Below are 25643 nucleotides of genomic sequence, written 5' to 3' on the forward strand. Positions count from 1 at the left end.
CTTGGGTTCCAGGATTCCAGGGATTCCACAAAGAAACCATAAATTCATTAAAAACTCGAGTACTGAAAATTCAGAACGATAGCTTTTAAATGTAAACAAAGTGGGTATGCCACTTACCATTTCCGATGCAGTTTTAAAATGAAAATAATTGGTTCGCTGTGAAACACAACCCATATAAAGACCGCGAACCCTATCATCATCATCAATCGCCGAAAAGGTACCAGTAAATAAAAACTTGATCTGATTTCTACGCATTTCCACGTACGAAACGATTCCAATCGAGATCGAGCACTCGAGCCGCTGCCCACTGCAAAGGGCTTTTATTAGATGAGTGTTTTATGCAAATTGCGATCATGCGAGTCTCCGTATTCCGGACTTCGGATGCCGGACTGGTCCAGTGGCTTAGAACGAGCCGTAAACTTTCACTGCCCCCACACGTGAGTAGGCCCGGGGTTATCTAATTGGATTGTTCGGGGCTGGTGAAGATTAATTGCAGGGGGAGATCTCTTCGAGGGTCTTCGGAGATGAGCACTCACAATGGGCCGAAACAATGATGAAAAGTAAAAGTTTGTGTTTGGGCTATCGAACAATGCATCGAATGATGAATCCATGAATAAATTATCCGAGCTTGGATTCTAAACGGGTTTGGGCCACTTTTATCACGGTCGGTTGCCATTAATTTTATGCACTCAAAATGGTTTTCTTTTTCCGTCTTTTTCTATAAAACTTAATTGAATTTCATTTGTCATTTGGTTGGTTTTCTCTAAATGAGTTTCGTTTGCCGCAGAAGAACATTAAGCGAAAACTTATTATCGAAATCGAAAGTATGCGGAATTCTAGAGCAAAGAATTCAAAAAATGCCAGGGGAAAATCCAAGTATGTATGCATAATAAAATTCCCTCACTCATCAGTGCAAAAAACATTTTGTCCGCACACCCCCAAAAATAAATAATAAAACGAAGGGGAAGGAAACTTTGCACGCCCATAAATATATCCATACAATAATAAGTGTGCGAAAGAAATAATGGTCTGCTATAAGATTTCAAAAGATACTGACGTTTATTTACATTTAACAAGGTATATGGACTATTTTATGAGACAATTAATTATATTTAAAATTTATTAAGGTTTATATGTAAATATATAAAAATATTAATAGTTGCAAAGTATTTATGAAAAAAATGCATCTTTATTAATGAAAATTATATTTGTCTCTGAATAAATATCTACAATTCATATTCTTTAATTTCCTTAAAGCTGAGTTTTTTCCATATATAAATTAATATTTAGATTTTCCAAGGAAAAACGTGCCGTCTTTACCCAATTTGACTTCTTATTCCGGGATGTTATGGCTCACTTTCTCGCTCACTTTTCCCGCTTGGCAATCGCCGCAAATAGGTCAGTTCAGATGGAGGTTACTGAACTCTCTCGCCCGCTGGCCAAATGTATTTATGGAAAATTTGTCACATAACTTCGTGGGGCAAAAATGACGCCAGCGATTGCGAATTTAGCGAAGACAGAATTTGCCTAAAGTCTGGGGTAATGCAAAACTTCAATGCCATACAGCTCGCAAGTGGAATAGTAATAAGAGTAAAACCGAAAACCCGAACAAGAAACTAAAACTGGAAAACCACAAGACCACATCAAACCAGAGGCGAATAGCTCTAAAAAAACAGTCTACAAAAGGCATCTCATAGCCACAATAACCGAAAACTTAATAATAACACATCAACTTTATGGCAACAACCTAAGCATTGGTTTTGATTCCTTTACTAATTTCTCAAGTGTAGAATGAAGATTGTAAAATTGAATGGCTAAAATAACAAGTGTTTTGCCGGACTAAAACTTTGGATATATAGAAGCTGGAATTTTCCACTGCGGTTTTCCTCATGTGCTTGCTAAGACTTTCAAGTTGCGTTTGTAGAATTAAAGTCATCATCGATGTGGCATAAAATTAACATTTACTACTTCTCCACTTTATTTCTGTTGTTTTCGAACTCTTTAAAGTCCCTCCCCTTCTATCCATCGCTTGGTTGGGTTTTCGATCCCCTACTTTCAAAACAAATCCAAAACGAACCGAACAGAACTTGCCACTTCAGCGGGGGTCCGGCATAAATAGTTGAAGAGTTGTGTTGTTCAATAAAGCAGCTTTGCCACTCCAGTCTTTCCCCTTCGTTATTTCTCCGATGATTCCCCCTTTTCCACCCAATAACATACAACAATGCGAAAGATCATCCATGGCCAGATTCTTCACTTCATTCTGTTTTCTCCCCTCAACTCGAAAACTCGTTTCTGTTAATTGTTGCGTTAATTTATATTCTCAAAACAGAAACAAAAAAAAGTAACAAGAAGTACGTTCTCCCTCCTTGTCTCGCCCTGCACACCTCTCACTCGCTCTTGCCACACTTAATATGCTCTAATTGTGTTGAAAATATGATCTTGGGTTGATTTCAAAGTTGGTTAAGCGGGCAAGAATAAATAATCATAAATAAATAAAAATTGGTAACAAAACTAATACGTTTGTATTCTATATCGTACCCATATTATTTATGACACCTTATAAAAAAAAATAAAAAAACAAAAGAAAAAAAATTTGTTTAACATCAATAAAATTTGGTGACTCACTTAATATTTAACAATTTTTTAATGAACAGCTCCAAAATAATGACAGTAACCACAAAGTGTTTTTTATAAAACCTGAGAAACCAAAAAAAATATATTATATATTCACCATCTATGGAATCTTTTAAATTTGGAATATTAATAATAATTAATCTGCTAAAAATGTGCAGCAACCACAGACCATTTTCCATCTATAACACATGAACTGATCAAACAACCTACTACCTGAGACCAGTTAGTCATAGTTTTGCTGGCCGTTAGTCATTCACCTTAACCGCACGTTAAGATTGCAGCGGGCTGGGAACAAAGGAAAACCTCGAGATCCCGTCTCGGGGGCATGATCCGTAGACGATCTCTGCTCGAATAGCCGATGAGCCGTTAAATAGAATATCGTAAACCTCAAACTCAGTTGCTCGCCAATGAAACCGGCCTCGCCCCTTGGTCATCTTCGTCGTCATCGTCTTCTCCAAACCCCTCGATTTTGATCAACTCGAGTGTAAGTCAATGGGGCATAAACATGAGTAGCGGAAACCGAACCAACACAAAATTTTATTGTTTGTAAAAGTTAAAAGATGGGTTCCTTCTGCCCAAGGAACCTGTTGTCAAACATGATGATGAACTCAGCGGATGTTTGTGGGATTGTTGATTCATTATTTTAGTGGGTTTTTGAATATGCCATAAAGATAAACATCCTGCTGAGATCATTAATAAAAGTATTATATTTCATTTATCTCGGTGCCTCATAAACTAAAGAAACTGAATTGAAATAATCTATTCTGTCTGCAATTGTAAACACTACAAAAGTATATTTTTGGTTCACTAAAGCCATTATAAGTATTCGCAAGAATAGGAACATTTCTTTATAATTTTATAAATCACGCCTTGAAATCTTGAGTTATTTCTATACTTAAAATTTGTACTACCTCGTATATTTTTAAAATATGAATAATCTCTACACATGTTGTGTATTTCGAAATTGTTGATTTCTCGAGTATTTCGACTTAACACTGAAATTTACGATGACCAATTATTTTAGCATACACATAAAAAATGTCGGTAAATAAGGAAAAAAGCAATAGATAAATTGGTGGGCCAGTGAAAATCAGAAAAGAGGAGGCGAAAGGGAAAAGTGAGAGGGAGATAACTACTTAGCTAAGCCTCAACGCTCGAGTAATTCGCAAGCATGCTGAAAATGAAATTCAATTGCGAAATTTAATTTCATTGAATTTAATTGTTGGCATGATCGGATCAAACAAACAAATCGAACGCGTCTAATCAAAGCCAACAGAGCATGAAATCCGCCAAATGACTTCTGAACATTCCTGAGCTGAATGGAGATGGGATCTGGTTTCGATTCAGTATTTTTCAGATCCGAGGGCGTGGGTGTGGCCCGGATGCTGTCAGAGCGATAAGGGAGGAGATCCAACGACAATGCTTTGAATCGTATATTTGTACCACCCATATACATATCTCTTCAGGCCTTATCGCTCCTGGGTTAAAGCTTTGTTGTATCAAAGGTTGCTTCTCTGAGCACTTCCTTTAATTTCATAGCTGATAAAGTGGCAAAAGGGAAAGTGCCTGTCTAAACGATATGAATATTTATTAAAGTCTGCTTTTTGTTGCAGCTGTCCGAGAAATCAGAAACCAATTAATATTTTATCTCTTGTAATTTATTAACCTTTCACAGATCAGGAGGTCATTAGCTGGGACCCAAACAAAGAGTTGAAAGTGATGGAAATCTTCGCTAATATCGAATACAAATGCCATATGTTTGGGACGTCGTTATGGCGGTTCCATTAACTTAAGTTTACTAATGAATATTTGTAATTATAATTTAATTCAACTATGTGAGAGATATTGTTATTCCTTAATCTATTTATATTTGGTTGTTTAAATTTTTTTTACATTCTATTGAAATTTTCTGAAAAATGGTTTAATATAAAATATTAAAACTTTGGGAAAACGATAAGTTAAAGAAGGTATTAAACAAAAATTGACTTCAAACATAACCAAATACAACGTTTTTTAATAAAACAGCTTCGCTTGCGTAGGGTTTATACAACTTTTCAAGGTTAGTAATATTACAGTATTTTTTTATTTATTCAACCTGAGTTTTTTGAGTCGTTAGGCTTTTTTCATGGTAAACACGACCTTAGACACACATACAACACCCATCTGCTACCTGTAAACTTAATAGCTGTGACCCAAAAAGAAAACCAAAAAAAGCTAAAAAATAATAAGTACGCTAATAGTGCGCAAATTATAAAAGAAAAGCATCAAAAAGATTGGCCAACATTAATGCCTAATCGTTTTAACCTTTTGTAAACTATAAAAAGTGAAATTACAAGCAATGGCATCCACTATGTCTTTTTCCCTCTCTGTATATATATATATATATCTATATATATTTTTTTTCCGGACCCTAAGCCGGACATGATCTTGGCGAAGAAGTCAGCGATGGGAGTGCAAAAGATTATGGCGATCAGAAGGTTTTTTCAGCTTTTGTATAGCTTTTTCTTTGCCCTAATGAAAGTTGTCCGCCAGCTATGACAATTTTTTAGCATTAACCTAAATAAAAGTATAGCAGCCGAAATAAAAATATAAGAAATACTGACCAAAACAAAGCGAGGAGAGAATAGAGGTCGAATGTGTGCCATTGTGTCGATTGAATATTTGATGCCCCGAAGAGGCCTTGTAATTATGCAGAAAGAAAGAACCGCTAAAAGAGAAACAGAGCTACGCCCCCTCTTCTTGGCGGCTCTTCCCACTAACTCCTCTTTACAACACTACACTCAGCGAAAGAACATACTTTGAAAATGGAAAGTATTGGGAAAAATTAAATTTGTTAAATAAAAACTGTCTACTTTGAATTAAGATTTTTAATTGATTTAGATTAATTATTTATTCCGAGTACAATTCTAAGTTGGATTATTGAACTTTTAAAAAGTCGTAATATAGTAATACAATTTTTTAAATTCAAAAATATAATATATCTACAGTTTACTTAGAATAGCCCACTTATTATAAATTTATAGTTCAAATTATGGAAAGAATTCACTTCTCTGAATTCGTTTGCCTCTTTTAAAAAGAAAAGATTCTAAAGACTTTACAAGTAATATATAATATTTTGAATGCCCAAATAAACAAACATTTAGGATAAGTTATACTCCAGAACCTGATAGATAACTCGATGTGTTTCTTTTTGATTAAACAGATTCTATTTCTATCTAGCAAAGCATTGTAATTTTTCTTAGTGTTCCTGAATTAAAGAAACCTGTTGCTTTGTAACTGAAAAGAGCTTCTGCGTAGCTGTCGATTGTAAAGTGAGTTGCAAGTTTGTGTTCTCGTTATTTTGTAATTCGACATGCAAAGCACGTGCAATTGTCTCGCACTCCAACCACCTCCCACCATCACCACCCACCACCCCGTTTCCTTGGATGACGTAGAATATAGAATGCGACTGGTGTTATTGTTGAGTGTACAGCTCTTGTTTGCCACCGTGAAGGTCTTCTTCACGGGATCGCCTCGTCATCGTTCTGGTTTGGGCATTAGACGATTGTCTGGGCCCCAAGCACACACAGTCACAGCGAAAAGTATCTGTGTCCGCAGCATTACAATTTGTATGTGTGTCATTGTGGCAATTGATTTGAATCGCGTGCATGCAACCTGATAAACCATCGTGAATGGTGTGAATATGGAATGGTTTTTTACTACTCGTGTATTTCGCCTTTTATGCCTTGTTACTGTTACGTGGCTTGTGCCCAGAATGGCTAATGAGCTGGCCGAAACGGGCATAAGTACTTGCTAATAATAGCAGTTTACTTGAAACACTCATGGCAGGGCTCAAACGAAACGTTCTTATTGAGTTAGCACCGAAACAAAGACGATACAGTGCTGAATATTAATGTACCAAAGGATATAATTCAGCAGAAAAGAAATATATTCTTTAAATCGAAAGACTTTAAAAACATAAGTAAGACCTAAAGAAACTGTGGAAAAGCTGAGAATGCTAAATAGTGTAATGAATTTATCTTATATATTGAAACCCTTAAAGGCTTCCTCTTTAATACCTAAAAATAAATATTAAGGAGTTATTTCGTAATGTACATATATGCCAATAATATATAGTAACCTTCCATTTGTAATTGTTACCAGAATTAAAACTAAGAATATATGAGTAAATAAATTGGAAACTTTTTTAAATGTTTCTACGATGCGTTAGAGTTTCAGAGTTCTTATCGTTTCCGTGCGAAATGTAATTGATACATCAGTATTCTGTCGTTATTTTCACCCCCACCACATTAACATTTTCTTAATTAATTAGTTGCATACACTCACGAGTGTATTACTCTCCCTGTTTTGCAAACATTTGTATGTGCGAATGGGATATCCCTCTCCCATTTGTATCCCATTAACATTGCTTTTAATTGCCCCATTACAGCCGTTCCCCTAACCAACAAAATTGGCAAAGACAGAAGCTAACTGTTTTGCACAACGCAATTCGCACTAATTAAACTTTATAGAGGGGGTGACGAGTCCACCACACCCAGTAGTGCCAGCATGCTAAAATGTCCAAATATCAGACAATAAAATCTAGATGCTGTAGCGAATTTCCGTCGAAAGTGATCACATTCCATGTGAGAATCGCCACTGACTCACCATAGTTGGATGCTTGTATTTTTAGAATTTCAAGTACATATCGCAAGACATAAAACTTATTAATTAACACTCGACTGGTATCTTTCAGGAACATCTTTAAGCAATTGCTTGCAGTTTTTCGACTGCGGCTTTTACCACTTTTTCGCCCGTCCGAGCATTATTGTTTCTCTTTTGTGATTAATGGGTGCGTTACCATTGGGATTTAGTGCGCGACTGACTTCGGCTAATACAACCCCCTCCCTCCCAAAAACCCCCATATACCCCACCCATTAAGCATCTCTCATGCTTTTTCAATTACACTCATGTGTTTGAATTTTGCGCCACATTTTTAATGCCGAAACCATAAAAGTGGTCATGTGTGTGCAGAAATAAAAATATAAAAAATTGCTAAAATAAAAGCCTGCTTGGAAGACTGAAATAATGCTCGTTAGCAGCAGCAGCTAGCGAACTATAAAGCGCATGGAGAGTCACAGGTAAAAAATAGACGCAAAAAGAGCGGCTACAAAAACTCTGAAATTAGTTTCGAATTTTGAAAAACTCACTTTGCCATGGCGGAATGTCTTAGTCACGCCACCTGCTGCAATCCACTTGGAGTGCGGGTAAGTAGGTGGGAAGGTAAGGAAGGCACTAAGCGCACTCCAAATCTATTTGCTAAACATTGGGCGAAGCGTGTGGAATAAACCCCAAACACGATAATTATGCCAAGAGCTTGGGCCAGAGATTGTCAAGGTCGTCTGTCTTACACGAATTCAGGTATTTGTGCTCCAGAATAATGTCATAATTATTCTAAGAAAATATTCAAGATCGGAAAAAATTGTCATTATTATAGTGCTATCAAATATATCGAAAACAGTGACACAGTCACAAAGTACTATTTTACTTCTTTAAATTATTTATTTAATGTTATAATTTGTTATTTTGTTATTTTTGAATTTCTTATAGGCTTGCATTTATATTTTCGAACCAGAATACTTTTAATATATACTGTTCAAAAGTTTGCTGCCTGTTAAAATAAACAGAACCATTTCATTGCCTGTAATGCTTTCATAAAAAAAATGTCAAACTAGATAAGAAATGTTTATTTTACAACTTTAAATATAAACTTAACTTATTTATCTTTAGGTGCCATTCGGTACCAATCAATTTTGTAACTAATTTTGTATCCCGCAAAATTAAAGAGCCGAAGTACGGCTTCGCCCTTTAAGCATATCATAAGGCAGGCTTATCGGAAACTACACATTGAACGCATTTAGAGTGACCCCATGCAAAGACGGGAAATGAAGCAAAGGGGCGATGAACAAAGCAAAGAAGGAAAGATACGGATGGCAGGGGATACAACTACATTCCGCCTGTAATATGAGACACTGCTAAGGGCACATGAAACAAAATAATCAAAACCTTCGACGGATAAACGCTTGAGTGCAGGTCAGAAAGGAAGAAGGACCCCGCAGTCCCTGGTGTCCTCGGCAAACACTTTACCGAGTCTACTCAAATTGTATCTCATGGATGCGAACCCCCAGCGCTGACTCATTCCTTGAGCTCCGAACAGGTTGGTCGACTCACACATCCGCATCCGCACCCCTGCAACCCGCACTCCGAAACAAATGCAGGCCCACACAACTGCGCAAACATTGCGAAAAACATCTACTTGGGTACGGGAACAACTACGCCCAAGCGGAATGAAATGCCCTGAAATTGCATGGAAATTAACAAAACAAAATGCAATAAAATAAAACTAAAAGGTAAGGCTAATGTTTTGGGATCGCGATTGAGATACCTATTTTTTGAACCGCTAGCGCAGAAAAATGCATCTGCCAATCTGATCTTTTTTTGAAGTTTTAGACAATAAATTTCATACAAAAAATAATTAAGCTGTAATAAATTGTAGAAATCTAAAAAGTCAAGGTCTACATATAAGTCGAACTGATTCAAACAATTTTTTATTTTATTGAAAACAATATCTGCAATTTATGTTATTCTGTGGCATTTTTAACTAAATGTATCTTATATCTTCGACAAACTTTAGAGACAGAAAATGAAATGAATACATTGTAAACTTCTAAATAAAAAACATAAAATATATGTTAAATAAAAATGAAAATTAAAGCCTTTTAATAAATTATCGGACTTAAAAGCTTATCTTAAATCAAAAACATTAGAATATTCAAAATCTTGTAAAACTAATGCACTTATTTTAGAAACCCAGTCATAGCATATTTATCCCAAAAGAGTTTCCATAATTCAAGGCTAAAATAAAATTGGTGAGAATTTGCATTCGATTTCTCGTACGTTTAGCATTGTTCTCTGAACTCAGTGATCGAGTATGCCCCTTTGAAACCCTTTTAAAAAATGCTGGGTACTTGCACAACTTAAAAGCAAACTAAGAAACACAAGACGACGACAAAATTTACTTTAGACCAAGCTCAAGCTCAAGTCAGAGCTCCAACTCCGGTGCTCGAGTATACGACTCGATGCAATCGGCCAGCGAATTCGAACGAAAGGTACTTGAAAAAGTGCATGCGGGTTCATTTCCTGTTTGGTCTTGCCATTTCAGCTACACAGTTAAAAATATAATGTTTTTTTTTAATTTAGTGAAAGCTTAGATGATATTCATTGTAAAAATGGTAATAAGAATTATGTAAACTGCACTTTCCTAAGATTGAAGAAATTATTATATTTGATTTCTAACATATTCGTTAATTACCCTGCACAGTAACTAAAAGTACTAAAGACTAAAATCTAAATATAAAAATAAATGTTGAATTTTTATTATTGATTACTGCAGGCAAAAGTTCCAAACTGAAGCAACAGGGGGGTTGGGCCGCACCTACCTAATAAAATTTATTTTATTGATATATTCCCTTGCATATTGACCCTATGATATTAGGACTAAAGTTATACTTGTTTTCAGTGTATCTTAGAGAGGCTTCTTGCCATTTTGCGATGTCAGCTGAACTCGACGACAAACATGCTCATGCAGTGCCGATTTCCCCCCATTTTTACCCCCCAACTGAGCAGTCTTTAAGTTTTTTGTATTTTTCTGTTGTTTCTTGATGCTGCTGTTTTGTTTTTGGAGCTAACTTTTGCCTTCTTTTCTGCACTTTGGCCGGTTAGCCGCTCTCTAATTTGCCTACAGCGTTTAACGATCATCGCATATTAGGTTTTTGGCTTTACGTCAGTGCAAATTATATCCACGTAGGTTACGATTTTTGACACTTTTCCAGCGCCTCGTAAAACGGTATTCGCAGCCATAGTTTTATTTATCTTTCGACTACAGTTATTAATGATTGGTTTTTGGCCAGAGCTGCGGGCCAGGAAAGTATTTATCGTCGGATCGATTATCAATTACATATACACAATTTTTCGGCCTTTTGCCGTATTCATTGAGGTTTATGATTAATTGGCCGTTAGCAAGTTGTCATTTTGATTGCGTTTTAATGCGAAGCCGAACTTTCAATTATTAGGTAAACCGAATTGGCCGATATGTCGCATAGACGGTGAGGTAATAGTCCTCGGGCTAGACAACTTAGCAAAACTGTTTTCGAAATTAAGCCAACATTGAATTTAAAATTTGTTATCGAAGAGCTTACACAAAATGTTTCCCACGTTCCAAAGAACTTGTATACCGCATGAATAATGAAAGTGTTAATTTTGCTTTTGTGTTCCAACTGGTTCTGGCGACATTTTTGCACCATCAATACATTTAATTAATTTAATTGATTGAAGAACCACACAAAAATCTAGTTTTATCTCAAAATGTTTTGAAGCTCAGATTTGGATTCATATTAAATTCGAACTTTTAGGTAAAGTAAGTTTTTAATATTTTTTATATTAATAGGTATATTTTGAGCAGTCAATTAATTTATAAAATATTAATTAAAATATATTAAATATATATATTTTTATGTTTTTAAATTTCTGAATTTCGTTAAATTAGTAATTTATTGGAATATATGGTTTTAAAAACAGATAAACAGTTTTTTATTTTTATATAGCAACTGGTTCTGGGTAACAGTTATAAGTAAAAAGTCATAATTTCTCATGACCATATGAGATCGCCAAGACCCTGAATATAGTACAACACCGCAACTCACCTTTTAAATTTATTGGTGCGATCTACGCCGGATTTTCGTGGTGCCGCGTAGAGCAGTCAAAATGGACCAATTGGGGCACAATTACCAACTGGCGTGCTGATCTCGTTAGAATCTAAGCTCGTTTCTTTCCGTGTTTTTCGGGTTTTCAGGTGGGAGACGGAGCGAGACGCGGGCAGGCACTTGGTATGGGTATGGATATAGCAATAGGTACTAGGCAGGGGTACTTGTTGCTCGGCCGGACCACGAGCCCAAACCCAAAACCTCGGATCTGGACGGCGGCCAGAAAATGGAAACGCGATTAGAGGCAGAGGCAAGCGAAAAGGGTACACAAAAAAGATGCAGAGCCAGCAGCACGAAATAAAAAAACGAAAACAATGCCAGAAAAAATCAACATGCACACACTGACACCAAGAATATGTATCTTAAAACTGGTTTAAGATTTGTTGGGGATTTGTTGGCTCGGCCGCATCGAGTGTGTGTCTATGGGAGAAGTGCTGCTGTGTGTTTGTACTTTCCAATAACAAATCCAACTTCTTGTTTAACTCTTCGAAAACACACACGGATATCATTTCCATACAGATTCTTATTTCAAAACAACTGTTGCGCCTCTGTGGGAGGCAGAATCCGAGGAGATCCGAAGAACTCAGGGGTATCCCGCACTTATTTTCCAATTGGAACTTGTAACGGCATTGTATTTTTTAATTTTGATTTTATTTTATGCAAAGTACCGGCGTACAAAAGACCCGATCACCGTTTCAAAAACATTCAATTCCAAACACCGACAACGGAGCGAACGCACGAACCTCCCGCGACATCCGCAAAATACAAACTGAAACGACACTAAATACTGGCCAGAGATGGTAAGATACTTGGCGAATAGAGATGAACGCGTGACTGGATTTTGACGGAAGGTCACGCAGGAAGAACAAAACTCTGTCGTGACTCACAGTTATCGATCAAATTTCGTATTCAGTTTTTAAAATAATGTTTTTTATTTTCTTGCTATCTCGTGTTACGTAAGTACATTTTAATTGAGATGGTCTTAAATGTATTTAAATAAAAACTCTAAAACATTAGTGCATAGACATTAAAATGTATTTTTAATAGTTTTAGCTTTATATTTTTACTTGTTTAACTATGTACCACGATAAGTAGAATATCCAAAGGGATTGAGTAACAAAGGAATATGATAGTGTTGATTTTCACTGCAGTCCACAATGATATCAATTGCTGGATACAGAGTCCTTACTTCGCGCTCCGAAAAATAGGCACCCACATGAAAAGTCAGCTTGTAGATTCCACTGGGAAAGTGTCCAGGCTCTAAAAGCAGACACCGACCATCCGCATCAGTTTGGGCAGCACGAAGAGATCTCCACTCCTGGATCTCGTCCAGCCAGGAAACAGTTACTTTGACATTGGCGGCCGCTTTTCCCACGGAGGTGTCCAGTATGTGGGTCGAAAATTTACGTGCGTCCATTCTGAAACCAAATAAAAGACTGTATATTGGAGATATATCTGGAAATATCAAAAGCTCCGGTGAATAATATCAAATCTCTGATTGCATTAAGATGGGAAAAGAACTGATAAGCGGGATGAAGGAAAGATAAGAAAGGTACATCAATAAATCAACGGCGTTTAAAACGAGCGTTTCTCGTTCTTTAAAGTAAACCAAGCATAATTACAAAAAATAAGTAAATCTACAAATACGTAAATTAAAAAACGTTACGTTGTAGACGCTTAATATTATTTAAAATGTATTAAATTTATCTTAAAAAAAACCCTTACAAAATGTAAAATTATTTGATTAAACTATTACAGTTATATTAAAAACGTAACAAATAAATAAATAAATAAAAAACGTAAATAATATAAATATATATTTAAAACTTTATCATAGATTTTAGTATGTTTTTCTGAACCAGTACTATAATTAAAATTCGTACGCTTCGGTCACACTCTGCCTCGTTTGAACTGCACGTGTTGATTATTTCGTTTAGTTGGGAAAACTTTGTTTAACATATTTAAATAATGGCAGAGGAAGGACCACCGGAGGCGAGCATCGACTTTGTGCCCGCACTGTGCTTCGTGCCACGGGGCGTGGCCAAGGATCGACCCGACAAGATCGTGTTGACACAGGCGGAGCTGGCGAGGATTATCGGCGATACGCAGCAGGAATTAGACGAGGATAGCGACGACGAGGCAGAGGAGGGCGAAGGTGGCACGGCTGAGGGGGACGGCATGGATGTGGACGACCACGAGGATGCAAACAGTGAGAATCGAAATCCCGGAGACGAATTCCAGTTCCAGAATTACGACAACGAGGAGAACGCCAATGTCACCAGCCTGGCCAACATTGTGGACGCCGAAGAGCAAGTTCCCGACGAGGACGAGGATTCCGAGGCCGAGGACGAGGTTATTAAGCCCAGCGACAACCTTATTCTAGTGGGCCACGTCCAGGACGACGCGGCCTCAATGGAGGTGTGGGTGTTCAACCAGGAGGAGGAGGCTCTGTACACGCACCACGACTTTCTGCTGCCCAGCTTTCCGCTCTGCATAGAGTGGATGAACCATGATGCGGGCAGCGACAAGGCCGGCAACATGTGCGCCATCGGCTGCATGGACCCCATCATTACCATTTGGGATCTGGACATCCAGGACTCCATTGAGCCTACATTTAAACTGGGCTCCAAGGGCAGCCGCAAGCAAAACAAGGAGCAGTACGGACACAAGGACGCAGTGCTAGATCTCTCGTGGAACACCAACTTCGAGCACATTTTGGCCAGCGGGTCCGTGGACCAGACGGTGATCCTCTGGGACATGGACGAGGGCCAACCCCATACGACCATCACAGCCTTTGGCGAAAAGGTGCAGTCGCTGGAGTTCCATCCTACAGAGGCCCAGGGCATACTCACCGGCTGTGCTGATGGATATGTGAGACTATTCGACTGCCGTGACGCCGATGCGGTGAACTCGTCCAGCGTCCAGTGGAAAGTCGATGGCGAGGTGGAGAAGGTCCTGTGGCATCCCACCCAAAACGACTACTTCATCGTGGGAACCAACGATGGCAGCCTGCACTACGCCGACAAGCGATCGCCCAACCAGGTGCTGTGGTCCCTGAAGGCCCACAACGAGGAAATCTCCGGAGTGTGCTTCAACAGCCAGATGCCCAACCTGCTGACCTCCATCTCCACGGAGGGCACGCTCAAGGTGTGGAACTTTAACGGCACGGAAGCCAAGCACGTCTATGAGCACGAGTTCAACATGGGTCGTCTGCAGTGCATGCGCCAGTGTCCGGAGGATCCCTATACCCTGGCCTTTGGCGGGGAGAAGCCTCCGCGCTGTGCGATATTCAACATCAAGAACTCGGTGGCCGTGCGCCGGACGTTTGGCCTCGCCGATGCAGAGTAGTTAATTGTTCCAGTTGCGTATTCATTTGTGTATATGCATTGTATGACTTTTAAATAAATATGAATTATATATAAGGACCCAAATAAGCGACTTTTTTCTTGATTAAAATGTATTGATAAGTTATGCATACACACACTTTTGAGCTTACAAATCTAAGACATTCCAGGGGAAAGGGGCACAAATGGATTACAAAATTTAATCCTAAACATTCCGGGAATTACTTAAGCCTACTTTACGTATATCGACTACGCTAACCTGTGATCCTAACTCTTGAAGAGACCCACACACATGAGGAGATTGCGTCGCGTGAAGTGCAGGGTGATGAACGGGGAGTTCTTGCTGGGGAACGTGCGCATTAGGTAGACATCCTCGTCATTCTCGTCCTGATGGTGCGATACAGTAATGTGATTGCTGATATAGTCCTCGGTAACCTTGTGGAAGTCCCACAGAGTCATGTTGTTATCCAAGCCCGCCGCCGCCAGCACAGTTCCATCGCGACTGAAGGTAATCGTTGATACGGTGCTGGTGTGCCTTAGCAGGGTGGTGACCAGTGCTCCGCTGGACAGGTCCCAGATGATAATGTTGTGGTCCACCGATCCGGACGCCAAGTACCGTCCGCAAGCGGAGAAGGCTAGTGAACTTACCGATCCCTTATGACCCGTCATTAGGCGCACCGACTGGCCTGTCATGTTGTCCCACAGACGCACCGTCCGATCGCTCGACCCGGTGGCCACGTAATTGGAATTGGGATGAAATTGCACGCAGTCCACGTCCGACAGATGGCCGACAAAGACTCGGAGCGCTTGGTTGGAGTCCGTGGACCACAGGCGAGCAGTTTTGTCGTAGGAGCAAGAGACAAAGTAGTAGCCGTGTGGCGCAAAGCGGACATCCCACACCGGGTAAACGTGTCCACGGTACGTGACCACGCAGGACCAGGTGAGCAGTGACCACAGTCTAATGGTGCTATCCTCAGAGCACGAGAGAAGTAGGTTCATCTCGGGAGCAAAGGCACAGCGGTAAACGGGTCCGGTGTGGCCCAGAAAACTTCTGGTTACCTCCCCGCTTCGGTCGTCTAGCATGCGCACATTGATATCCGATGACTCCTTGTCGAGCTCCCGCAACGCCTCCGCATCTTTTAGCGCACGCAGTTTAGCGGGCGTTAAAGACCATATCCTCACGCTAGAGTCTCCAAATCCGCAGGCCAGCATGGTGGAGTCGTCTGAGATCTCGGCACATGTAACGCCCTGATGAGAATTAAGCACCGTATAGAAGACAGCGGAGGGCAACTGATCTTTGCTGAGGGCCAGACGCTTGCTTGCTTCCCTGAGGGCCTTCAGTTTCAGTAACTTATCCGAATCCTTAAGTTCCGGCAGGGGAATCCTATCAATCGAGGGGGCATTCGGATCCGATTTTGACTTCTTCGACAGCAGTGGATCCTTTTTGGGCTTTTTCTTCTTGGGGCGATCCGGGGCATCCGGATCGTCATCCTCCTCCTCCGGCGCCGGCGCTGGGGTGGTCAGGGTCTGGAAGTCCACCTCTTTGAGCAGGCCATAGTACACACGCATCTTGTTGTCCTGTCTCTTGGCCTCGCCGATGTGAGAGCCCGCCGTGGCTACGCACTGAAGCTTGTTCCGCGCCATTCCCTCGTAGGTGTCGAAGTGTAAATACTTGGACACAATGTCCGCCACCACCTCCTGCCGGCGGTCCTGGATGTGTCGCTTGAACAGCGAATGGGAATCCCTAGACATGCGGATCACAAACTTATCTTGCTCCATGGCGGCCACCAGGTCGTTCTCCAGCAGCTCCTCCGGCTTGGACAGGAGCAGGAGATTAAACAGGCCCTCTATGTAGTAGCCATCGAGATCGGACTTATATTTCTCAATGAACCCTTTGCCCTTTTCCTTTAGTCCACTAGCGAGCATCTTGAAGTAGATTTGCACCAGAATGGGGTACAGGACCATGGACAGCTCGTGTTTGTATATGTCCAGGGAGTCTTCCACGAAGGTGCGCAGCTCCATGTAGGCCTGCTCGTAGTGCTGGGCATCAAAGCTATCGTCGCCGATGAACTTGGCCAGCGCCTCCGCGGCATTGGCCTCCGTCACCACCGATGGCTTGTGATCCTGTTGCGCAGCAGGGACATGCTTCCGCTCCCGGCTGGCATCTCCAAGTCCCAGAGCCGCTCCAAGCACTTGCTGAACATCGGTTTCGCTGATTTCCGACAAATCCGCACTGCTCACATTCGCTTCCTGACAGAGTAGCTCCTCCGTGCTTTTCAGTTGGTACTTCTTGATGAGTTTAAGCAGGCAGAGCAACTCACGCTTATCGTGGGACGTTTGGGTCCCGTTTCCGCCGTTGATATTACTCATTTCCATACTCATTTTCGCGGAAAATAAAAATATACGGAGGACCTGTACTATTTTGTTTTGCGTGGTTATGTGACCAGGTTTGAATCTGCCAAAAACACCACATAATGCATGAAATATACTTAAAATACCAACAGGTACAGTAAGTTATAGTTGAAAGAAATTAGGTAATACGGTAAAATTTGTATATAATTATATTGTTTCTTTGTTAAATAATGTTCATGTGATGTAAAAAAATCTCATTAAAACCATCAAATGCTTTATATATACTCATATGTTTTATATATAATACTTATTACTCTGTATATATTACAAGCGAGAGCTTACTGTAGTTCTTATAGCCGGTGCAGGGCTGCCAAAATATTTGTAGTATTTTTCTAAGTATTTTTGTTATCTGAACCAAAACATTCGTAATGAAGAGGAGAGTAATTGTAAAAAAGGTAAAATCCAACGAAACTGGCCAAGCAAATTGGTTTATTTCGATTGCAAAGGGTAATAATACGCTGTGCATTAACTGGATTGACTTGCCATTGCTTATTTCAGTGTATTTGTCTGGCGCCCACCCCCCAGCTCCTTGAACTTTGACACCGCCTCTTGAAATTAACCCTTGTACTAGTGCTTTCTGTTGTGTTTGTCCATAGTTTTTGTGAAAAATGAATGAAAATGATGCTGCGGTAGGTCAACAACTAATAAAACTAATTTTAATTTAACCCGATTAGCTAATTTCTGTTTGGTTTCCGCAGAAAAAGGTTGTGGGTAAGCGGAATTCGGTGTCCTTCGACCAACAAGATCCTGGCCAGCCGAGATTCAGCTTTTCTGGACGCGTCCAAGAGCTAGTCGAGGGCTACAATTCCGCTGTACAGCTTTTGACGCCCAAATGGCCCTGGTACTTCTACCCCGGATATCTGACATACGCCGTATACTGGCGCTACGCCAAATATTACAAGGGCAAGTTGCTGCTGACCCCCATTCCGAATCGCCTCTACGATCTGCTGATAAAGAACGAGCTGATCAAGTCGGAGCACCTGGTGTTCGCCAGTCGGGACGTGTACGACACCTTTGCTGAGTCGCCGGACGTCAACTTTGTCAACTTGGTGATCCGTGGCGGAAGGGATAAGATCAGTAAACCCCTGGCCGGAGATGGAGGATCCACGCCACAAACGGTCATTAAGCAAATGCTTCAGGAGGCCCCGCACACCATTGTCGCCCAGATACTTCCGGTGGCCCAGTGTCAACCTAATTGCCTCTATGTCCAGGTGAGTAGTTCTTATCAAGGAGTATAAAAGAGTTATGTGGGTTTCTCAATTTTGAATATTCGATTTTTGATAAATGTTTAAATTCAGTTTTAAGACCAGATAATAATTTTAAAACTAGTTATACAAAATTAGAATTTTTTACTCTTTTCTGGATGAAAATGTTTGCAAAAAATATAAAAATTATTAAGAAACAGGGTCAAAATGAGTTAAAACTGATTAACACAATACATTTAAAAATCTTTTTGAAAAGTTGCTTATTTTGAGATAAGAAACCCTTTTATCCATCCCAGTAAAAATTAAAAAAAGTTCTTTATTTTATATATAAAATTATTTCAGGAAAACTTCTATGGCAACATACTGGACCGCTTCCGTGTCCGCTCCAACTGTTGGGTGCAACTTGAGCACTTTGCTGATGAGCAGACCATACCAGGCATAGCCACCAAAGCTCATGTGTACTTGGTGTCGGATCCCCATGAATTGCCCGCTGAACTGACGGAGCTCATCCTTAGCAACTACTTTAACACACCGCGACTTTTGCATCGTGGACATATATACCGCATCGAGGTGAATGCCGAGTTGTTGGGCACTGCAACCTTTGCGCACTATTACCTTATATTCGCCAACCTGCGTCACGTTCACTTAAAGTGCATTCACCTGGAGACGAAGGGCAGCGAGTTTGAGTTGCAGGCGGTGGTGGCCAAGAACTTCAGCAACCTGGTTCAAGTACCGCCAGCTCACAGCTTCCTGCCTCGCCAAGTGCTCGACAACGTGGCCATTGTGGAGAATTATCCAAGTGGTTTGCGAAAGCCCTATCAACTGCTGCGCTCCTCTGTGGACGCCTTCCTGCCTAAGAAGTCCGCTTGTCTATCCTCCAAGCACATCTTTCCGGTTTTCTTGCTTCAGGGCGAACGGGGATCTGGCAAATCAAAGCTCGTCAATGCAGTAGCCCAGGAGTTGGGCATGCATATTTATGGTGCGGATTGCGCGGAGATCGTTTCACAGGTTCCCTCGCACACAGAGATGAAGCTGAAGGCGGTCTTTGCCAAAAGCCAAATAAGCGAACCGCTCTTAATTTGCTTCCATAACTTTGAGGTGAGTGGGATTCACCCGATTTAATTTAAATATTAACCTAACAAATTTTTTTTTACAGATATTTGGCATAGACAACGAGGGAAATGAGGATCTACGTCTGCTTTCGGCCTTCCATGTGCAGGTTCAGGAGCTCTTCAACAGGGATCGCAAGCACCCAATTGTTGTCGTGGCTTTGACCAGCGACAGGCACCTTAAACCCGTGATTCAAGGTCTTTTCCTGGAGATCGTAAGCATTGAGATGCCCAGCAAGGAGGAGCGGTTCGAGATCCTTCGTTGGATGCACGTGCGCGAGACTTTTAACGATGTGATTTACAACCAAAAGGGCATCGATCAGTTGCCCTTGTTTTCGCGGGAAAATCAGTCGCAGTTCATGTCGCGTATAACTCCAAGTTGGAGGGAAACTGTCAATGTACTGCAGGAAGTAGCCGCCAAGTCGCAGGGCTTTCTGCTGGGCGACCTGCAGTTGCTCTACGACAGTGCTGTACGCATGAAGATTCGCAAACGGTTGGGTAGAACAACTCTAGACATGTCCCACTTTGCCAAGAACCTAACCGACATGCAGAGTTCCTTCGCCGATAGTTTGGGTGCGCCCAAGGTGCCAAAGGTCTATTGGTCAGATATTGGTGGCCTGGCCAAACTAAAGGACGAGATCCAGAGTAGCATAGGGCTGCCGCTTAAGCATGTACATCTTATGGGCAAGAATCTGAGAAGATCGGGCATTCTGCTCTACGGACCCCCTGGAACCGGTAAGACCCTGGTTGCCAAGGCTGTGGCCACCGAGTGCAACCTGAGCTTCCTTTCGGTGCAGGGTCCGGAATTGCTCAACATGTACGTGGGCCAGAGCGAGCAAAATGTTCGCGAGGTCTTCTCCCGTGCTCGTTCTGCGGCTCCGTGTGTGCTGTTTCTGGACGAACTGGACTCCCTGGCTCCCAATCGAGGTGTTGCGGGTGATTCTGGAGGTGTTATGGATAGGGTGGTGTCGCAACTTCTAGCCGAGATGGACGGAATGAGCGATGGCGATACAAGCAAGCCCATATTCATACTGGCCGCCACCAATCGCCCGGATCTTATTGACCCCGCCCTTTTGCGTCCCGGTCGTTTCGACAAGCTCTTCTACGTGGGACCCTGCTCCACGGCCGATGACAAGGCAGCCGTGCTACGTGCTCAGACCCAGAGATTCGCCCTTGAATCCGGAGTGGACATGGACCAAATTGCTGAGCGTTTGAAGAGTGAAATGAGCGGAGCAGATCTGTACTCCATCTGTTCAAATGCCTGGCTCTCGGCTGTAAGACGCATTATAGACAGACACTTGAGTGGAGCAATTTCAGAGAAGGAACTGCTACCGGAGAACGTTATTGTGGAGGCAGAAGACTTTACCAAGTCGTTCAACAAGTTTGTACCTTCGATCAGCGCAAAAGATTTGGAGTACTTTAACAACCTTAAGGCGTCGTACAGTGTTTAAAGTGCCCGAGATGGTTAACTAGTTCTAAGAGTGAGTTTTCTACAGACATTTTACGTTATTTTCAATAAACCCGTTGATAGTTCACAATTTCCAGCGAGCTTCCACTCGTTTAAACTATTTGAAAGCAGAACCCCCGCATGAAATAGGAATCAGCGTGTGAAAATTGGACATTGAACGCATTGGAACCTGCAGGAGGTACGTGATGCAAATTAACCTTAGCCCTGCCAAATCGAAAGTGGGGTCTTATCACAGCAGCTACCCCCCATGTAGAGTAGGGAAACTGCGTCTTCCATTGGGATGATCTCTGCGATGATTTGCGCTCTATAATCTCGGGATAGGGAGGGGTCTCTTATCAGTTGCAGCCGGCAGACAGCGTTCTTATCGCGATCTCTCGGTTTATGGACCCCGCCAGGCAAAAGCTGTTGATGCTGGCCCCTAATCTCAGTGGGTTTAGTTCGAATCTGGGAGGTGCGGCGAGAGGTGCTGCAAAACATTGTATATTTCCATTTAACCATTACGTAACAGATATGGCCTTGGTGTGTGTGGAGGACTTTGAGAAGAAGGCCGTTGTCCAGTTAGAGAAGAATGCACTGGACTACTATCGCAGTGGGGCCGGTGAGCAATTCACGTTGGGACTGAATCGTGAAGCATTCCGCCGGCTGCGTCTGCGTCCGCGTTGTCTGAGGGACGTTTCCCGCCTGGACATTGGCTGCAAAATCCTCGGAGAGCAGATGAAATGGCCGCTGGGCATTGCTCCCACTGCAATGCAGAAGATGGCCCACCCGGATGGCGAGGTCGGTAATGCCAGGGCGGCCGGGAAAGCTGGCTCGATCTTTATACTCAGCACTCTGTCTACCACTTCCCTTGAGGATCTGGCAGTTGGTGCCCCGGACACCGTCAAGTGGTTCCAGCTTTACATCTACAAAGATCGGTTAGAAGTGGCCCATATACACCATTATCTTTGTCACTGACCCTTCTTGTTTTAGAACCATAACAGAAAAACTGGTGCGTCGTGCCGAGAAGGCCAACTTCAAAGCCCTCGTCCTGACCATCGATGCACCCATCTTTGGACACCGTCGTGCCGATGTGCGCAACAACTTTAGCCTGCCATCACACCTGACACTGGCCAATTTCCAGGGTGTTAAGGCCACAGGTGTGGGTAACGCCACCATGGGCGCCTCAGGCATCAACGAGTACGTGTCCAGCCAGTTTGATCCCACCATTACCTGGAAGGATATTGCCTGGCTGAAAAGCATCACCCATTTGCCCATTGTGGTGAAGGGTGTGCTGACTGCCGAGGATGCGGTGCTGGCCAGGGAGTTCGGATGCGCCGGACTCATTGTGTCCAACCACGGAGCACGTCAAATCGACACGGTTCCGGCCTCGATTGAAGCTCTGCCGGAGATTGTGAAAGCCGTGGGCGAGGATCTAGTGGTTATGATGGACGGAGGCATTATGCAGGGCAATGACATATTTAAGGCTCTGGCTCTTGGAGCGAAAACTGTCTTTGTGGGTCGTCCAGCTATCTGGGCTCTAGCCTACAACGGCCAGAAGGGCGTGGAGGAAATGCTTAGTGTGCTCAGAAAAGATTTCGAGATCACCATGGCGCTGATCGGTTGCCAAACTCTAAAGGACATCCAATCGTCAATGGTAGTTCATGAGTGGCAATATGCCAAGCTATAAACTGTAATCAAAAATTTATATTCTTATCGTTATGACCCATCAAAATTGTCAATAAAAATAATTAAAAAAACAAGATTTAGTGTCTGTTCATCATTTATTTAACTCTAAATGGACTTTCTTAGTAGCTTAAAATCTTTTAACTATACATAAATTAGGAAATCAAAATATCTATATCTGATAGTAAAACTTGGAAAGTTTGTATTTCTTTATTAGGTAAAAAATAGTTATGTTTTTTAACCACTTTATAGAAAACTTTTTCAAGAAAACAACATTTTATTTTAAAAGAATGTAAATTAAGTTAAAAATATGTTACAATAGGTTTTAAAAATATGTAGTCTACAAATTATATTTCAAAGGATAATCAGGAATCCTACAAATACTGTCTAATTAAACTATTTAAAACTTAAGGATAGGGTAGAATAATAATTTGATTTAATAATTTAATTTTATTTATTAAATTTAGATCCAAGTTTGCAAAGAAATTACAATTTGTTTTTTTTTGGTTTATGTTACCACTGTGATTTTGTTTGGCCACCCTTGTGATAACAAAATAAAACGCCGTGGAAATATATGTGAAACTGGTATTTCCTATTATTCTAAGAAGTCCGCTTTTTTTTTTTGGTAAACAAGATAAAAAACATTACCTGGCGGGCCTGAATATGGAATGAAACCTAATTTTAAAATAACGGTGAATTCAAAACGGTACTTAATCAGGGTAGCTTATTAAATAGTCCAACCGATAACAACATTGATGGTGCACAACCCTTATCGAAGAACTGGCGGCCTTTCCAACTATCGCTAGGCTCCCATCTCTTCGTGGCATGTATACGAAGAGAAAATTAACAAAAAGTGAGGTGCATTAAAATACAATGCTGGAGGGCTGGTACTGTAGATCCCTGGCCAACCAGGAAGAAGGCGCTATCAAGGACGAGCCACCGAGTGACGATGAGCCGCATCCGCCTACCAGAGATCGTGTACCGGTCATTTCCCGCGGAGCAGCAATCGCTAGCTCATCCTCCGTTTCCGCGGGATTGGGGGCCAACGACACAGACTTTAAGGAGCGCTACAAGAACCTGAAGAAGAAGCTGAAGTTCCTAATTTATGTAAATATTTAAAGTTGAACTTGGCCACGGCAAGTCACAGCTTTTTGTGTTTACAGGAGAACGAGTACTTCCAGGATCTGTTGCACACCAACCAGCGGCGCCTGCTGAAGGTTTCCCGGGATCGAACCTTCCTACTGGACCGCCTGTTACTGTACGAGAAGCCGGCCAAGGATTCCAGCGACACCGATGCAACAGACAGCTCTGATTCGGAGCCTGCGTCTACGTCGGGAGCTGCCGGAGGATCGCAGACCTCCAAGGACGCCATTCGCCGTAAGCATAAGGACAAAGGGGCACCTGGAATTTCGGGAGTTCCCCCGCACATGCCCACCGTGGGTGCCACACGTGGACGAAGGCGCAAAGTACTGACCGGAATGTTGCCAACGAACCTTGGAATCCAGGCAGCGGCTGCTCCTGCTCCGAAAAGACAGCTTACCGCGACAGTTTCCCCTTCGCAGCAGCAACTGCATCTACAGACTGCTCCCAAAGATGTGTCGCCTGGCTTGAGCCAAGCGGAGATTGCTCGCCAGCTTCAGGAGCGGCGACCCACGCCCCTTGAACTAATGAGTCCGGAGTGCACCTCGGCCACCGTGCCCACAACAATGCTCAGCGACGAAAGTCCCTCCAAGTGGTAACTAAAAATTTGACATTTCATATGGACATTTTTTTAATAGCACAGTTTTTTTAGCTACCCCAACGAAAGCCTGCAACACCTGATGGAGGACGATTCGCATTCGCACGAGGTGGCCGCCGAGGAGTGCGTGCCCATGGAGTACACCAGTTAATAATTTACACAAAGCTATAAACTATTAAACCGTAGCTAATAAACTAACAAGAGACACATTATTTACCTCGTACTAATTTTGAGATCCCTGAGACTGTCGGTGTAATCTACAGGTGTGTCACTTATGTAGATATCAATAAAAAGAAACAAACAAGGCTCTAAAAATACATTTTAGAGTAAACATCTGATGGTTGGATTTTATATATGTATGTCTTGATAAAATTGACGTTATCGCCAAGTTTTTGTATATATGTACATATCTACTGGGCTGAGGATATTTCAAGAGAACTATTATTCCTGGAAGTGTGTTTTATTTCGGTGTGCTCCATATTCATTAGGTATTGCCGCTGATTTAGACTTCTTCTTTTGAATAAAATATAATTAATCTTATTATTAATTAATATATTTTCTAAGAGCCACACAAACGTAGAACCGTATAAATTAAACTTCCAAGATTTCCTTATTATTTAAACAAGTTATCGTTTTGATGGAAGTCTTACAATTTGTAATATAATAAATAACGTATAATTTGTATTATTTCATTTTATAAAAATTAAGCATGCTTGGTTTATACTGGGTTTATTTTTATACCCTTGCAGAGGGTATTATAATTTTGGTCAAAAGTGTGCAACGCAGTGAAGGAGACATCTCCGACCCTATAAAGTTATATATTCTTGATCAGGATCACCTCCTGAGTTGATATAGCCATGTCCGTCTGTCCGTCTGTCTGTCCGTCTGTCTGTCCGTCTGTCTGTCCGTCTGTCTGTCCGTCTGTCTGTTTCTACGCGAACTAGTCTCTCGTTTTAAAGATATCGAATTGAAACTTTGCACACACCCTTATTTCTTTGCACGCAGTATATAAGTCGGAACGGCCGGATCGGCCGACTATATCCTATAGCTGCCATACAACTGATTGATCGAAATCCCATAACTTTGGTGTTTGTAAAGTTAGGGTTGGGATTTTCTATAGGTTTTATTTTTTCCAATAAATCGGACTTACCAATTTGTAAGGATCGGCATATAGCTGTCATATAATTGAACGATCGGAAATGCCATAACTTTGGTGTTTGTAAGTTGGTTAGATTTTCTATGGGTTCTATTTTTGGCCAATCAATCTGAC

The 25643-nt window shown here is 41.5% G+C and overlaps 7 protein-coding genes across 11 annotated transcripts in view; 4 read left to right on the forward strand and 3 right to left on the reverse strand.

Moving 5' to 3' along the window:
* LOC108050181 (formin-J) overlaps positions 1 to 12212 on the reverse strand; it is a 41954-nt gene extending 29742 nt beyond the window's left edge. For both annotated transcript variants that reach the window (XM_044456515.1, XM_044456514.1), the window contains exon 1: positions 11376 to 12212. The gene's annotated coding sequence lies outside the window, so the exon portion shown is untranslated. The remainder of the gene's footprint in view (positions 1 to 11375) is intronic.
* A 131-nt stretch (positions 12213 to 12343) lies between these two features.
* On the reverse strand, positions 12344 to 12904 carry LOC108041796 (5-hydroxyisourate hydrolase). Its single transcript, XM_017119821.2, has one exon. The coding sequence runs from the start codon at positions 12850 to 12852 to the stop codon at positions 12511 to 12513; it is 342 nt and encodes a 113-aa protein (XP_016975310.1). The 5' UTR covers positions 12853 to 12904; the 3' UTR covers positions 12344 to 12510.
* A 421-nt stretch (positions 12905 to 13325) lies between these two features.
* Positions 13326 to 14866, forward strand: LOC108041807 (periodic tryptophan protein 1 homolog). Its single transcript, XM_017119839.2, has one exon. The coding sequence runs from the start codon at positions 13404 to 13406 to the stop codon at positions 14781 to 14783; it is 1380 nt and encodes a 459-aa protein (XP_016975328.2). The 5' UTR covers positions 13326 to 13403; the 3' UTR covers positions 14784 to 14866.
* Positions 14855 to 17217, reverse strand: LOC108041806 (transcription initiation factor TFIID subunit 5). The gene has a single exon (XM_017119838.2). The coding sequence runs from the start codon at positions 17159 to 17161 to the stop codon at positions 15047 to 15049; it is 2115 nt and encodes a 704-aa protein (XP_016975327.2). The 5' UTR covers positions 17162 to 17217; the 3' UTR covers positions 14855 to 15046.
* A 300-nt stretch (positions 17218 to 17517) lies between these two features.
* On the forward strand, positions 17518 to 21151 carry LOC108041803 (peroxisome assembly factor 2). 3 transcript variants are annotated; one of them, XM_017119834.2, is made up of 5 exons: positions 17518 to 17586; positions 17690 to 17820; positions 17890 to 18402; positions 18739 to 19494; positions 19553 to 21049. In XM_017119834.2, exons 2-5 carry the CDS (start codon positions 17800 to 17802, stop codon positions 20954 to 20956), a joined length of 2694 nt encoding a protein of 897 aa, XP_016975323.2. In that variant the 5' UTR covers positions 17518 to 17586; positions 17690 to 17799; the 3' UTR covers positions 20957 to 21049. The 3 variants fall into 3 exon arrangements, with proteins under 3 accessions (XP_016975323.2, XP_016975322.2, XP_016975321.2); XM_017119833.2 differs by lacking the exon at positions 17690 to 17820 and having other exon boundaries at positions 17547 to 17586; positions 19553 to 20986; positions 21037 to 21151; XM_017119832.2 differs by lacking the exon at positions 17690 to 17820 and having other exon boundaries at positions 17547 to 17586.
* Positions 21068 to 22700, forward strand: LOC108041805 (peroxisomal (S)-2-hydroxy-acid oxidase GLO5). Of its 2 annotated transcripts, XM_017119837.2 has the most exons (3): positions 21068 to 21151; positions 21482 to 21887; positions 21943 to 22700. In XM_017119837.2, exons 2-3 carry the CDS (start codon positions 21484 to 21486, stop codon positions 22637 to 22639), a joined length of 1101 nt encoding a protein of 366 aa, XP_016975326.2. In that variant the 5' UTR covers positions 21068 to 21151; positions 21482 to 21483; the 3' UTR covers positions 22640 to 22700. The 2 variants fall into 2 exon arrangements, with proteins under 2 accessions (XP_016975326.2, XP_016975325.2); XM_017119836.2 differs by lacking the exon at positions 21068 to 21151 and having other exon boundaries at positions 21407 to 21887.
* A 725-nt stretch (positions 22701 to 23425) lies between these two features.
* On the forward strand, positions 23426 to 24711 carry LOC108041795 (INO80 complex subunit E). Its single transcript, XM_017119820.2, has 3 exons — positions 23426 to 23742; positions 23799 to 24370; positions 24428 to 24711. The coding sequence occupies exons 1-3, from the start codon at positions 23509 to 23511 to the stop codon at positions 24522 to 24524; spliced, it is 903 nt and encodes a 300-aa protein (XP_016975309.1). The 5' UTR covers positions 23426 to 23508; the 3' UTR covers positions 24525 to 24711.
* The last annotated feature ends 932 nt before the right edge of the window (positions 24712 to 25643 follow it).

This window comes from Drosophila rhopaloa, unplaced genomic scaffold (genome assembly GCF_018152115.1).
Source record: "Drosophila rhopaloa isolate 14029-0021.01 unplaced genomic scaffold, ASM1815211v1 contig_115, whole genome shotgun sequence".
NCBI lineage: Eukaryota > Metazoa > Arthropoda > Insecta > Diptera > Drosophilidae > Drosophila > Drosophila rhopaloa.

What these genes read in the sequence shown, in the direction of transcription:
- LOC108041803 (XM_017119833.2), top strand. Translation starts at nt 17,560, where the DNA reads ATGAAGAGGAGAGTAATTGTAAAAAAG. An exon ending in CTAATTGCCTCTATGTCCAG is followed by an intron (nt 18,403 to 18,738) that starts GTGAGTAGTTCT and finishes AAATTATTTCAG; the next exon opens with GAAAACTTCTATGGCAACAT. An exon ending in TTTGCTTCCATAACTTTGAG is followed by an intron (nt 19,495 to 19,552) that starts GTGAGTGGGATT and finishes TTTTTTTTACAG; the next exon opens with ATATTTGGCATAGACAACGA.
- LOC108041796 (XM_017119821.2), bottom strand. Translation starts at nt 12,852, where the DNA reads ATGGACGCACGTAAATTTTCGACCCACATACTGGACACCTCCGTGGGA.
- LOC108041795 (XM_017119820.2), top strand. Translation starts at nt 23,509, where the DNA reads ATGCTGGAGGGCTGGTACTGTAGATCCCTGGCCAACCAGGAAGAAGGC. An exon ending in AGCTGAAGTTCCTAATTTAT is followed by an intron (nt 23,743 to 23,798) that starts GTAAATATTTAA and finishes TTGTGTTTACAG; the next exon opens with GAGAACGAGTACTTCCAGGA. An exon ending in GACGAAAGTCCCTCCAAGTG is followed by an intron (nt 24,371 to 24,427) that starts GTAACTAAAAAT and finishes CAGTTTTTTTAG; the next exon opens with CTACCCCAACGAAAGCCTGC.
- LOC108041806 (XM_017119838.2), bottom strand. Translation starts at nt 17,161, where the DNA reads ATGAGTATGGAAATGAGTAATATCAACGGCGGAAACGGGACCCAAACG.
- LOC108041805 (XM_017119837.2), top strand. Translation starts at nt 21,484, where the DNA reads ATGGCCTTGGTGTGTGTGGAGGACTTTGAGAAGAAGGCCGTTGTCCAG. An exon ending in CTTTACATCTACAAAGATCG is followed by an intron (nt 21,888 to 21,942) that starts GTTAGAAGTGGC and finishes TTCTTGTTTTAG; the next exon opens with AACCATAACAGAAAAACTGG.
- LOC108041807 (XM_017119839.2), top strand. Translation starts at nt 13,404, where the DNA reads ATGGCAGAGGAAGGACCACCGGAGGCGAGCATCGACTTTGTGCCCGCA.